Below are 14,806 nucleotides of genomic sequence, written 5' to 3'. Positions count from 1 at the left end.
AATTTTTGTATTTTTTGTCAACGACTATATCACTGTCTCGTCCACTATCTCCTCCACCACCATCGTTCTTGATCATGACTGTCGTCACCATTATTGTCTCCATCACATTCTGTCTCACTCTCTTCCCCACCTTCTTCACTATTGTCTTTCTTTAATCTTCTTCATCAACATTTTCTTTACTTTCATCATTGTATTTGTCACCATCTTCACCACCATATTTCTTTATCACTGTCTTCATCACTGTTTTCATCATCAGCTTCATCACCATCCTCATCATAGACTTTCCTCATTACTGTCTTCATCATCATCTTCATCACTATCTTCATTATATCCTCATCTCTATCATCATTGCATTCTCATCAACATCTTCTCCACCATCTTCATCACTATTCCTATTACCATCTTCACTATCATCTTCACCACATATACATCACCATCTTCATCACATCCTCATTACCATCTTCCCCATTATTTTCCTCATTTCTATTTTCATCTTCACCATCATCTTTCTTCATCACATTCTTCGCAACCATCTTGAACACCTTATTTTTAACACCACCTTCACTACCATCTTCATAACCGTTTTCGTCAGCATCTTCATCGCTGTCTGGCTTTCTGATTTCAGCACCGTCTTCACACCTACCTTCACCATCATGTTTTATCACCTCCCTTTCCATCACCGTCTCCATCTCAGGTTTTGCCATCGTCTTCACCTCCGTCTCCATCGCAGTCTTCACCATCATCTTCACCGCTGTCTTCCCCACTTGATTCTTCATCAATGTCTTCATCAATCAGATTTAGATCATATGAGGACTTGTGGGCGGGGCTAAATGTCAGTCAGTGCTTGGTTATTTTTGTCTGACTGCTGCTTATTCACAGAGAAAAACCTGGCAGGAATTTCTTTGTTTTGTTTGGCATAAATCCTCACAGTCTTGATGAATGAGTAAAGATTAAACCCGAGCCATGTTGACCCGTGTGGAACACAAGGACTCGCTGGTCCTATTGATCAGGACACAATTACAAAGGTGACGGTTGGTTAAAGCAGCAGAGACCTTCACGTGTCCATGCCTCGTCACGGCTTAGTGAACGTAGATTATTTTGTTACAGTCTCACGTGCCATGCATGGAAAAAAAACAAACAAACAAAAAAAAATATCAGATCAGACGGAGAAGAGCAGCAGCAAGGCTGTGTGTTTATTTGAGCTGTCAGTCATCCGTTGTTCTGCTTTCTCCGAGAGTCTTCAGAGACGTGCTTCTGGCCTCAGAGCGTGACCTGCTTACTTCTGCTTTTCTGATTCTGCGCCGCTGTGGAGTCGAAGGTTTTACACTCAATGCTGGAAAAATATCTGTCGAGGGAAGAAAAGAAATGATTATGTATCGGTAGAAATGGTTTGTAATCTGTGGCGCAACAGACAACAACGTTTAATACCATTAACGGCGCCGTAGGTGTTTTTAAAGTCCCCCGGGAGAGGCTTCAGCCCCCCTGCGACCCTGCACAGGATAAGTGCTGTACTACATGAGTGAGGTTTTTTTCCTCTTAGAAATCAGATCTGAGTTCCATCTACTCACACTCCAGGTATTTTACTTTTTGAATTGAAAATCTCCAGTGAAATGTCCTGCAGTGTCTGTAAAACCCTGATCGTACCAATGCGAGCTGAGCTGTTGGACACTGAAGCCTCTATAAGACTGTCGGTGTGGATTCAGCTGCGGACGGATGGTAATTATAAAACATTTACATGTAATAACATGTCTGGACTAAAAGCCAGACATGAATCCAGATTGGGTTAGCATAGCGAACAAAATGAGGACCAATGTCTTTTAAAAACAAGGACAACGCAACACAAGACAACAAGTCACACCCAATGAAATAGACGCCAATGAAAAACACTAGAAGATCCGAGCGTGCGGTCGCTATCGCACGCCAGGAGAAGAAAACCCTAAGAAATCCAGAACAAAACACATGGTCAAGTTCAACCCATGCTCACCCGTGTTATGATCTTGACGCCGCGGAAATCTTGAAGAGATCATCGGAAAGGACATCAGGGTCTGGTAAGGCTTTTTGTGGCTAAAGAGAACCGGCAGATGAAAAAACTTATGCAATAAAGATGAAATATTAAGAAAACTGACATTAAATCTTTCTCTTTTTTTTATACAGCTAGCAGCTAGGAATCGTTAGCAACCTTACACTGACGCTACCAGGCTAACATCATGCAATCATCATTCAACTCAGATAAGAAACTCTGAAAGGTGAAACAGAACACGTTCCTGGTCATAGCAGACCCAAGAATGTGTTTTAGATCAACTTGTTTCACTTTGTAGCCCCGCTACGCTGGATTTTATTCATCTGTTCGCGGTGTGTTTGAGCTCACAGCTTCTGCACAGTCGGGAACACACCCTCTGATTGGTCGATGGACTCAACACAAGGCATTGGCTAGTGGAAGCAGACAACAGAAAAATAGATTAATACAGTACAGTTGAGGATTTCAGTTTATTTGCCCCGGGCAAGCAGGCGAGCGCTAACCTTGATGTTAATTGAGCATGGGTTAAAAACACAATTTCAAACATATTTTTTTTTTCTAAGGTTAAATTTCAAACTTGTTTTATTTTAAGTTGATACATTAAATAAGGCTGGAAATAATTAAATGTACCGCACCCCTCTTAAAAAAGTTTCCTTGCATTTTGCCTATGAAGTCATTTTCCTTGTGGAACGAATCCCGTCCTCCATCTTTGCCTGACCTTTACTGCGAAGGAACTTTATAACCACATTTTTTCTTCTTTTTTTTTCTAAATGTTAACGTGGTGTCGCTCGGGCATGCAGAAGAGCTAGGTGCAATTATAACGTAATGAAGGAACGACGTTTAAAAAGCCTGAGAGCAGCACATCGTACGGCTCAGCTGCGATCGCGCGTTAAAAAACAAACGGCTGTTAAATATTATAAGGACACTGAAGAGGAAATAAAAACAGGGCTGGCTGGGGACAGGGACGCGACGTTGCGATGCTTCTTAAAGTGCTGTGGCTGAAAAGAGTTTCCCTCCAGTGGTGCACCTCGTATATGAAATTTATTTGAATAATAATAATAATAATTGGAAATGAGACAATCCACATTTTTTCAGTTCCGATCTGATTCCCACATGTACTGCCGATAACGAGTCCATATCAAGAGCTCTTTTTCATGTTATGTTGTTCTTTCAAGTACAGTATTGTGTCAAGTGCATTTGCAAAACCCATCAAGCACCATGATGATACTGTCTCTCATATGATTCCAGGGTCTACACTGTAAAACAATGCTGAAGGCGTTTATCCTAAACACACAATAATCTCCTCTGAACAGTTGATATTGAGATGTATATCTGCTCCTTCTGCTCCATGAAGCTTCATAACGGCTCTAATCTGAGGTGCTGGTTGTTAATTGGTGATTTCTGAGGCTGGTGACTCTAAATGAACTTCTCCTCTGCAGCAGAGCTCAGTTTTGGTCTTCATGAGAGACAGTTTCATCATGGAGCTCGATGGGTTTTACAAACACACTCGACACAATACTGTTCTCGCGAGAACTGTTCCAGAACAGCTGACCTTCGCGTCTTAAAATAACAACAGACTGATATTATTTCTGGTCTAACCTCTCGTCTAGCAATCATAAAAAGAACGAGTCAGAAGAGGAATCACTCGGGGGGATTGTGAGGATCTCCTCCTGCACATTTTTTCCCTCCCATGTCCCTTTAGGGAACCTGGTGAATTATACCAAAGATTTTGTTAAGAAAGTTTTACATAAGTTTTTATATTATATATATTTATAGTTATATCAATAAGCTTTAAAGAAACACATCGTAACGTGTTATGTGACCTCTACTGCCAGTCACGTGACCTCCAGAGTCAATCATGTGGCCTTTACAGTCACTCAGGTGACATGATCTTTGTCATGTGACCTTTGTTGTCAGTCATGATGATTTACTGAAATGACTATAACGACAGCAATGTGTGTGTGTGTGTGTGTGTGTGTGTGTGTGTGAGTATGTGTGTTCTCGGTGCCTCTATCTTCTCCCTCTCTCTCTCTCTCGTGACTATTATGAGAAAGCAAATGATTTATTACAGTAGTGTGGGTCGTTGGCTCCGCCCACTTCTTCCTCCAATGGATAGTATTGATGACCTGCAGCTCAATCACAGGCCTCGTTTCACACACACACACACACACACACACACACACACACACACACATGCATGACATCTCGTATTAAAGTGATCTATCAGTGACTCCTCAGGTTCATACAGCTTCAGTCCTGCCCCTGGTTCCACTCTGACCACACCCATTAACCACACCCCCAATTATAATTATATATTTGTCCTTTTATCTGAGATTTTATCTACTATAATTTTTTTTTTGAAATGTTGCTCAGAAGTTTCTCACGTTACTAATTCTCCACTCCAGAGTGCACTTGTATATGGAGGCACTCGTACTCGTATATGGAGGCACTCGTACTCGTATATGGAGGCACTCATACTCGTATATGGAGGTGTGTTTCACATCCTTAATTTTTAACCCAATAGAACAAACTGGAACCTGCAGTCAGCCATCGTTTTGAAATTAATAAGAGAAGATAATACACACATTCCACCTTCACGCTGTTGATTAGCCTTTAATCTCCTTTGTTTGTTTGTGGCTGAAAAGGAGAGTGGAGAATATCCTGTAAGGTCACGATACTTTGTAACAGCGCGTGGAACTTTTAGGTATTCGTCTTCTATTCTGGCTCCTGTTTGATGCACGTTTAAAAACGTTTGTGTGTGTGTGTGTGAGAGAGAGAGAGAGAGAGAGAGAGAGACAGAAAGAGAGTAAGAGAGAGAGAGTTCAAGGTGTGTGTGTAATGGCAGCAGAGCAGTTGCTGAACTGTTCACACTCACTTTCATCTGTCTGCCCACACACACTGACCTGAGACACGCAGAGACGGTGAAGGCACGGCTTATAAACTCTGTGTGTATTAGAGTGTTATAGAGCCATAAATCACCTGCAGTAAGCAGCGGTAAACAGCATAGAGCAGTAATAAAGTGTGTGAGCGGGACCAGAGCAAACCATCTCCAACTGTTTTAAATATAAATAAGAGGGAAGAATCTTAAACCGTAAAAAGCAATATCACACATAAGCGGCGTTAAACTGTAATAAGCAGTAACAGAAGTAAGCGGCTCTAACCTGTAATAAGTATAAAGTTAAACTGTAATAATTGGTATTAAAAGATAAAACCTGGAGCTTACAGCTAATATGTGATACTAAACTGCAAAAGCAGTAATAAGAACTATTAAACTGTAATAACCAGTAATAAGCTGTATCAAACTTGTAATAAGCGGTATTAAATGGAAATAACTGCTATTAACCTGTAATAGGCGGTATTACACTTTAATAAGCGGTATTTAACTTTAATAAGTGGTAACATGTAATAATCAGTATCAAACTTGTAATAAGCGGTATTAAACTGTAATAAGCGGTATTAAATGAAAATAACTGCTATTAACCTGTAATAAGTGGTATTTAACTACAGTGTAATAAGCTTTATCAAACTTGTAATAAGCGGTAATAACATGTAATAAGCAGAATTAAACTGTAATAAGCTGTAAGTGGTATTACTCAGCGGAAGTGAAGCGTAATTAGCCGTGTAAAGCAGTAATGTGCAGTAGCAGGCAGTAATAAGCAATAGGGAACCTTTAAAACACTATTAAGCAGTAATGCACTGTACTTAGCAGTAATAAGCAGTAATAAGGACTAATCCACTGGAATTAACAGTAATAAGCTGTATTAAGCAGTAATAAACTGTAGTAGCTCAATACACAGTAATGTGTAGCAATAAAGAGTCGCTAATAGCAATACACAGTTATAAAGAGCAACAGTTATAAAGAGCAACAGTTATAAAGAGTTATAAGCAGCAGTAATCAGTAGTTTAAAGTTCCTGCATGAAGTTGTTTGTGTGACACAGACGCGGGGTTTATCAGAGATGTTTGTGCGAAGCTTGACGTCTTCTCCTGCTCTGAAGCATCAGCGACTCTCACACCCAGCTCCTCCACAGTATGACATTTTTAGAAATATCCCTAGGGAAGCTAAAATTGAATTCAGCTCTGAGTGTTGAGTGGCTCCGCCAGCAGGGCGGCGCCGTGTACTCAGTAACGTATGACGGTTTTATACAAACGACTCGAGAAGTAAAAGCCCCTGTGTGTAGACCAATGGAGTGTAGATGCTCTGAGTGTGTAACTATGGAAATTAAGAAAATATTAGAGCAGTTCTGACAGCACACACACACACACACACATACGGTTTATAGGGTATGCTGTGTTCATGTGTTAGTGCAGGTCTGTTCATTCAGAACAAGCTTTGTCTGGAGGCTGTGCAGCTGGTAGACTCACACACACACACACACACACACACGCTCTATTTGCTCTCTCAGTCTCTGTGCTCTTTGTGAATGAACAGTAATTAGCAAACAGATTGGCTCTCACCACTGCAGTGAAGGGATGAACCCTAACACATAACCACACACACACACACACTCTCGCTCACACACACAGCCCAGAGCTTGTAGCATGGCTGACGACCCATCATTAAAGCCCGCCCTGGTTACACCACTTGACCAATCACAGGCTAGCGACAGTAACCGGGCAGCATCACCTCCAACAGGCTCTCAGTTCTCATTATAAATGAGATTGAGAGGAAGAGTCTGATTTCTGTCTCTATGGCGATGTCGCTGAGACGCAACATCTTTTACCAGCTGATATTTCTGCATGGACTTTAGAAGTTGCGAGATCGCTACAAGCTTCCCGGGCCTCACGGTCACCATGGCAACAAGCAACGAAGCTAACGGGAGATGTCGTTAACGTGGCGTCTGTTGCCGCTGCCGTGCCGCTCTGGTGGGTGCGAGTAAGGAATCCTTCATTCTGATCAGGCTCTCCGGGTGTTTGATGGTCTCTTGATTGCATTTGTCGCCACGGAGACAAAGAAAGACCCCCCGCGGTGATGCCCTGATGAGCGGAGGGCGATAATCATCGATCCTTGAGCGACCAGTGGTTTTAGCGTTAACGGATTAATAAACATTGTTGGAAAGTAACGTGTGGTTCTTGGTATATTTTGCACCGTGTGTGTGTGTGTGTGTGTGTGTGTGCCTAGTCAAAGTTAAAAATCAGCATTGTTTCCATGGCGATGCATTAATTATGGAGATTCTCATCGTTATTTTTTTCACACTTCCTATTTTGATGCTGGTTTATGTCATGTTTGTTTTTTACTTCCTGCTTTGTTACGGGCTTTTTCATCACCTTGTATGAATTGCAGCAGTGCATGCTGGGAAAGCGCACCCCGTAACCAAAGCCTCCACTCCACCACTGAGTCGAATATCAAACGCTGATTGAATAATCGTTAGCGCTTCACTCAGCACCGCGTGTATTAAAAGCTAGCACTTGATACGTGTTCCAGGAAGCACGTCTCTCCCTAGGCCCTACGTAGGAACCCTTTCTGAGCATCACGGACGCTGAGACGAGTGCTCTCTTTCAGCTCTCTCGCTTTAGTCCCAGGCGTGAAGGTGAACATCGGCACCGCGGCCGTAGGTATGAGCGCGAGAACGTACAAAAAAGAAAAGAAAAAAAACACAGACAGGACATTAGGAGTCCACCTTCCTGTTGAAGAACCCTCTCGACGCTCCACACTCCTCCTCTCATGCCTCAAGTGCAAACTCGTGTGACGGACGGAAGCGAGACGGATCCGAGTCGTGACGGGGAGCTGATGATGAGGGGACAGGAGGACTGGAGTGCAGGATGAAAGGAGATCCAGAGAGATTCCTTTCATCACACAGAGTAGGGCACATGCAGTGTGTATGAAGGGCACTTCTCCCAAAAGTGTCAGGTACGAAATGGCATGATCAGTAAAGAATTCCCACAAATACCCATAATTCCTCACTGCTGAAAGGAGTTTACCGTTTATGTAAGGTGTCCAAAAAAGCATGTCACTTTTCTGGAAGTGATAGAAAAAAAACTGTCATGGAAGTCTGTTTTGATTACCCATAATCCTCTCTGCTCAGCACCCGGGTGAGATAAAGAATAGTGATGAAATCACTTAGCTCAGGAACAGAGCTACTGGGTGCTTTACCGATCTGCCCACACACACACACACACACACACAGACACACACACACACACACTCATTCACACGCATGCTCGATTAGGTCTCCGTTACATCTCCGTTCACTCTGAGTGCTTTATTGGCATGTCTGAACAACACGACAGCCACACTACTGTAGCTCATCGCTAACAGAGGGTCACAACATTCGGCTCGTGCAAACGCGCACACACACGCACGAATGCTGACTTTAGGTACAGCTGTTAAATAAGAAAAGCTCTGTTTGGTCAAGCAGCAGCCGGAAAATGGTTTGCATCTCTTACAGACACTGTGAAAACGCACCAAATGTTTGATCACGACTCGATAAAAATCATCAAGTTAAATGTTTGTCACAGACTGAACCCTGTGGTGTTCCTCAGGGCCCAGTTCTAGGAACACTGTTACTGTAGCATAACACGCTTTAGCTTTAGATAATATAAAATACAATAATAGATAAGAGTCTTGATCATCGTGCATGAAGAAAATTAAGAGGAAATAGACAAAACCTTCGAAAATATTTTAACTTCATATCACAAATAACTGACTGATAGAAAATCCAGACTTTACATGACATTTAGGGTTTTCAGTATATAAAAAAAAACTATTATTTTTATTCCAGCCTAGAAACCACCCAGGACATCAAAGATTTCACCTGAGTAACACCCCTAGCAACCACTTTAATAACAACCTAGCAACCACCTGGAATCCCATACCCACCACTTGGGATACCATAGCAACTGAAAGCAAACATGATAGCAACCAGCTGGATTATCATAGTAACCCCAAGCAACCACTAGCAACCACCTGAGATAGCATGGCATCTACCATAGTAACACACCAGCATCCAGCCCGATAACCAACCTTAACAACCAGCTGCAATACCAAATACACCAGCTGGAATAAGATAGCAACCACCAAGCAAACTCTAGCAATGGCCTCGCATCCACATTAGTAACACTCCCAACATCCTAGCAACACCCTAGCAACCACCTGAAATACCATAACAAAATCCAAGCGACCAAAGCAACATGGGTTAGCACAGCATTCTCCTATCAGCCCTCTATCATCCACCCTAATAACACTACCTGGAATACACTAGGAACTGCCTAGGAGCATGAATACAACCACGTGGCAGCTGCCAAGCCACCAAGCATGCTACCGACCATCTGGGTTCTTATAAAAACTATCTGTATCCTAGCACCCATTCTGGGAAATACTAAACATCTGGAATACAGTACCATAGCAACCACAGAGCAACATCTAGCAACCACATTGGAAAGCATAGTACCACTTCAGCATCCAACACAATCAGACCATACCTGTGAAGAGAATAGCAACCACTTGGAATACCACAGCAACCACCAAGCAACCCCTAGGATACCACAGTTCCCACCTAACACTCTAGCATCCAGACCACCTGGAATGCCATATCCCACTAATGGGATAACTTAGCACCTGCCTGGGAAAATTATAGCAAACTTCTGGAATACCAGAGCAACCACTGAGCAATTTCTAGCAACTGGCATAGAACACCCCTCCAAATAGCTCCATAGCAACTGCCTGGAATACCATAGCAACTAATAAGCGATCCCCAAGCAACCACCCGGGATAGAATATCATCCACCCTAGTAACAACTAGAAACCAGGAAAAATAACTATTAGAAAATAAAAGCAAACAACTGGAATACATAACAGTCCCTGAGCAAACCATATCAACCACCTAGAATAGCAGAGCAACCAGCCTAGTAATCCCCCAACATCTCCCTAGTAACACCATAGCAACCACCCGGAATACCATAGCATCCCCCTAGTAACACCATAGCAACCACCCGGAATACCATAGCAACCCCCAAGCAACCACCTGAGATAGTATAGCATCCACCCAATTACACCCTAATCACCTCTCTAGCGAGACCCTAGCAACTGAGGATATGAAAAGATAATATCAAACATCTGGAATACCATAGCAACCACTGAGCTACACACATCAACCACCTGGGGTAGCATAGCAACCAGCATAGTAACACCATAGCAAACACCTGAAATACCTTAGCAAGCACTTGGGATCATTATTATCATTATTATTAATACTGTTGGTATCACTAGAGCATTTTTATCTCTTTAAATTAGTTGCACAATTGTAACGCATTGTGTGCAAGCTTTACCTGATTACCTAATTAGCCCTGCCCACTTTTTATAGCAAAAAAAAAAAAAAGTATTTCTTTTTATTTTTGTGTTAAGCGAGTGATAAGCGACGCCGCACTCCATCCTGATCCTGATCCCTGTAAGTCGTGTGCACATGTCGCTTTAATCCCTTAAGTCTTTCATTATTCCACTTTAATTACACAACTTTCAAGCCAGCGTCTACTTTCATCTTATGTTATTCTTCGTGTGTGTGTGTATGTGTGTGTGTGTGTGTGTGAGAGAGAGAGACAACAGGGGGTCAAAACAGAAATGCATATGTATAAGGTCCTGGCAGCCTGTTAGCCGTGCACAAGCCTCTGGCCTTAATTGTGTCTCATAAATATGCAAACATTAGGCATTTCATCACACACACACACACACACACACACACACACACACAGCTCCTTCTCATATCCACTTTACAGGTAGATTAGAGTCATTTCAGCTTAATTGAAACAAATTCTACCTGACCTAAAATACACTTTATCGCTAATTATCCCACGCTCGTTTTAACACGTAACGGTTTCCATAGCAACAGTGTGCAGGGACGTTTACGCCGCACGCTCCACTGATACGCAGACACACAAGCGTGTGGAAGAGTCGAGCTGCTGGGGCTTTGTGTAAACGTGACCGGTATGGAAGGAGTCTCCAGTTTGAGCACTTGTTTCTGTGAAGGAGGCGTGGCTTATTACAGTGAAGGGGGCGTGGCTTATTACTGTGAAGGAGGCGTGGTTTGTATAAATGTAATTAATTTCTGCATCAGAATCATTGCTAAGTAACAGTTAGCATAGCCTCTGTCTGTGTGTGTGTGTGTGTGTGTGTGTGGTTTCTGACAACAAGTGTATGACTTTAACTGTCCCTCTCTGTCTGTCCTCCTTCCTTTTCTCTCTCTCTCTCTCTCTCTCTCTCTCTTCTTTACATTCCCTCTCTATGTTGTATCCATCGTTCTCTCACACATTCTATCCTGTATCTCCCTTTTCTGTTTCTCTCTCTCTTCCTCTTCCTTTCTCTCTCATGCATGTCCTCTCCTCTCTCTCTCTCTCTCTCTCTCTCTGTCTATCCCTCTTGCACTATTTTGTGCTCTCTCTCTCTCATCTGTCTCTCATTTTCGCTTTTGTTGTCTTTTTCTTCTTATCTTCTTATCTCTCTCCTTCTTTAACTCTTCCTCATTTTATAAACACTCTCTCTCTCTCTCTCTCTCTCTCTCTCTCTCTCTCTCTCTGTCTCTCTCTGTCTCTCTGCAGGAAGCTGACGGAGCTCAGGGAGGACGATGTGGATGGTGCAGTAACGTCAGCATGAAGCTCTTCAGCGCTCTGCGTCAGGCCTCTCTCGTGCACCGCTAGGCCACACACACACACACACACACACACATACACACACACACTGTATCTCCAACCCCTCCTTTTTTTCCCATCACCACCCTTTACTTTGATCCCTTCAAGACAGGAAGTGGGACCTTTCCTCCGCCTTCCATTCCTCACTCGCCGCCATGTCTCTACCCTGCGACGGTGGACGCCGGCGGTCGTTTTCCCGCCCCCACCGTAAACGGGACGCCTGTTTGTTATGGTTGTTAGGATTGGCGCTCCGGTTGGCGCTCTCTTCGTGCCAGCGCTCGGAATTCGGCTCCTCCAAACACCCCATCGTCTCCACCAGTTACGGGAAGATCCGTGGCATCCGGAAGGAGCTGAACAACGAGATCCTCGGCCCTGTGGAGCAGTTTCTCGGCGTCCCGTACGCCACGCCGCCCATCGGGGACCGGCGATTCCAGCCTCCTGAAGCCCCGGGAGCCTGGCACGACATCCGGAACGCCACACGCTTCCCCCCTGCGTGTCCACAGAACGTCCACGGAGCGCTGCCTGAAATTATGATGCCTGTGTGGTTCACGGAGAACCTGGATGCTGCAGCGGCGTACCTGCAGGATCAGAGCGAGGACTGTCTCTACCTCAACATCTACGTCCCCACGGAGGACGGTGAGACGCCTCACACACACACACACACACACACACAAAAAAAAAATCCCACAATGCACTGCAGATCTGCTCTTGTGACCTCACTGAATGTGTCCAAGCCCTGCCCAGTTTCACAAGCGCAGGTTGTTTCGACCAATCACAGAGCTTCCCCTGTAGTCCATCACCAAACACACACACACACGATTCAGAAGTGATATAAAACTTTTAAAGATTTTAAATATGAAACATTTTAGTCCATTAACTGTTCTCTTTTGAAGAATCTCAATAAACACACACACACACACACACACACACAGGCATGCTCTTGTTCTCTGATTGTCTACTTTAGTGAGTCTTTGCATGTAGGTTGTTTTCATGTGTGTGTGTGTGTCATGATGAACGTTTCTTGACTTTCGAAAAAAATTGTTCCAAATAAAAATTCTCAAACATTTGTCCGTCCTTTCCCTTTTCCACGCTTTCATGTCCTTCAAAACATTAGCAGTTCTTCTGTTCTTCATCCTCCTCTTAAAGATCATAAAATTATTTCCCATTCCTGATCTCTGCCTCTTCTTCATCGTCCTCCTTCTCTCGTTCCTTTCTTTCTTTTAATTCCTTCTTCTCTCCTCTTTTCTTTAAACCTCCAGATATTAGTTACAGTCTCCTTTTTTGTCCTCCTCTTCATATCCCTTAAACCCCTCTCTCTCCTCTCCTTCCTCTTCCTCAGTGTAACCTGTTGGTTGTCTCGAGACCTGTGCTAGGTGTAGAAACCTTCAAGACCAGAGCAGCCTGATACCTGATACTGCTAAGAATCTATAAAAGAATCTTCAAAGAGAGCTCTTTTTGTTCTGTACACTGTTTCAAAATTTGTTCCTTTATGGTTCCTCATGGGTTTATTACATATTTAAAATGTCTTAGTCTTCTAAAAGAGGTTTATTTGCATACCAGCTTAAGGTTTTAGGTATTTAATACTGTATGTATCTACACTCCCTTTTAGGAAGTCCAAATGATTGCTCATCTAGAACGGAGTTTAACATATAGTTGTTGGTACCGTCTTAGGGGGAAAAAAACGTGTTCTTCAGGGCTTCATCAAAAACGACAAGGTCTTACTTTCTATAAGAGTAATATACAGTGGTGTGAAAAACTATTTGCCCCGTTCCTGATTTCTTATTCTTTTACATGTTTGTCACACAAAATGTTTCTGATCATCAAACACATATAACTATTAGTCAAAGATATAACACAAGTGAACACAAAATGCAGTTTTTAAATGATGGTTTTTATTATTTAGGGAGAAAAAAAATCCAAACCTACATGGCCCTGTGTGAAAAAGTAATTGCCCCCTGAACCTAATAACTGGTTGGGCCACCCTTAGCAGCAATAACTGCAATCAAGCGTTTGCGATAACTTGCAACGAGTCTTTTACAGCGCTCTGGAGGAATTTTGGCCCACTCATCTTTGCAGAATTGTTGTAATTCAGCTTTATTTGAGGGTTTTCTAGCATGAACCGCCTTTTTAAGGTCATGCCACAACATCTCAATAGGATTCAGGTCAGGCCTTTGACTAGGCCACTCCAAAGTCTTTGTCCTGCTGCAGCTCAAGATCGTTTCAGCTTGAGTTGACGAACAGATGGCTGGACATTCTCCTTCAGGATTTTTTGGTAAACAGTAGAATTCATGGTTCCATCTATCACAGCAAGCCTTCCAGGTCCTGAAGCAGCAAAACAACCCCAGACCATCACACTACCGCCACTATATTTTACTGTTGGTATGATGTTCTTTTTCTAAAATGCTGTGTTACTTTTACGCCAGATGTAACGGGACACGCACCTTCCAAAAAGTTCAACTTTTGTCTCGTCGGTCCACAAGGTATTTTCCCCAAAGTCTTGGCAATCATTGAGATGTTTTTTAGCAAAATTGAGACGAGCCTTAATGTTCTTTTTGCTTAAAAGTGGTTTGCCCAGTCTCTTTCTTATGGTGGAGTCGTGAACACTGACCTTAATTGAGGCAAGTGAGGCCTGCAGTTCTTTAGATGTTGTCCTGGGGTCTTTTGTGGCCTCTCGGATGAGTTGTCTCTGCGCTCTTGGGGTAATTTTGGTCGGCCGGCCACTCCTGGGAAGGTTCACCACTGTTCCATGTTTTTGCCATTTGTGGATAATGGCTCTCACTGTGATTCGCTGGAGTCCCAAAGCTTTAGAAATGGCTCTATAACCTTTACCAGACTGATAGATCTCAATTACTTTTGTTCTCATTTGTTCCTGAATTTCTTTGGATCTTGGCATGATGTCTAGCTTTTGAGGTGCTTTTGGTCTACTTCTCTGTGTCAGGTAGCTCCTATTTAAGTGATTTCTTGATTGAAACAGGTGTGGCAGTAATCAGGCCTGGGGGTGACTACAGAAATTGAACTCAGGTGTGATAAACCACAGTAAAAAAATTTTAACAAGGGGGCAATCAATTTTTCACACAGGGCCATGCAGGTTTGGAGTTTTTTTTCTCCATTAATAACGTAAACCTTCATTTAAAAACTGCATTTTGTGTTTAATTATGTTATCTTTGACT

The 14,806-nt window shown here is 42.9% G+C and overlaps 1 protein-coding gene across 1 annotated transcript in view; it reads left to right on the top strand.

The window, feature by feature from the left end:
• The window catches only part of nlgn2b (neuroligin 2b), a 75,057-nt gene that overhangs the window by 12,626 nt on the left and 47,625 nt on the right, over positions 1–14,806 (top strand). Inside the window, exon 2 of the mRNA XM_053476111.1 lies at positions 11,547–12,272. Within this exon, the coding sequence (XP_053332086.1) occupies positions 11,792–12,272 (481 nt within the window). The 5' untranslated portion in view covers positions 11,547–11,791. The remainder of the gene's footprint in view (positions 1–11,546; positions 12,273–14,806) is intronic.

Source organism: Clarias gariepinus, chromosome 17 (genome assembly GCF_024256425.1).
Source record: "Clarias gariepinus isolate MV-2021 ecotype Netherlands chromosome 17, CGAR_prim_01v2, whole genome shotgun sequence".
NCBI classification, from domain to species: Eukaryota; Metazoa; Chordata; class Actinopteri; order Siluriformes; family Clariidae; genus Clarias; species Clarias gariepinus.
The sequence above is the reverse complement of the archived record's forward strand: the minus strand, read 5'-3'. Positions and strand labels throughout refer to the sequence as shown.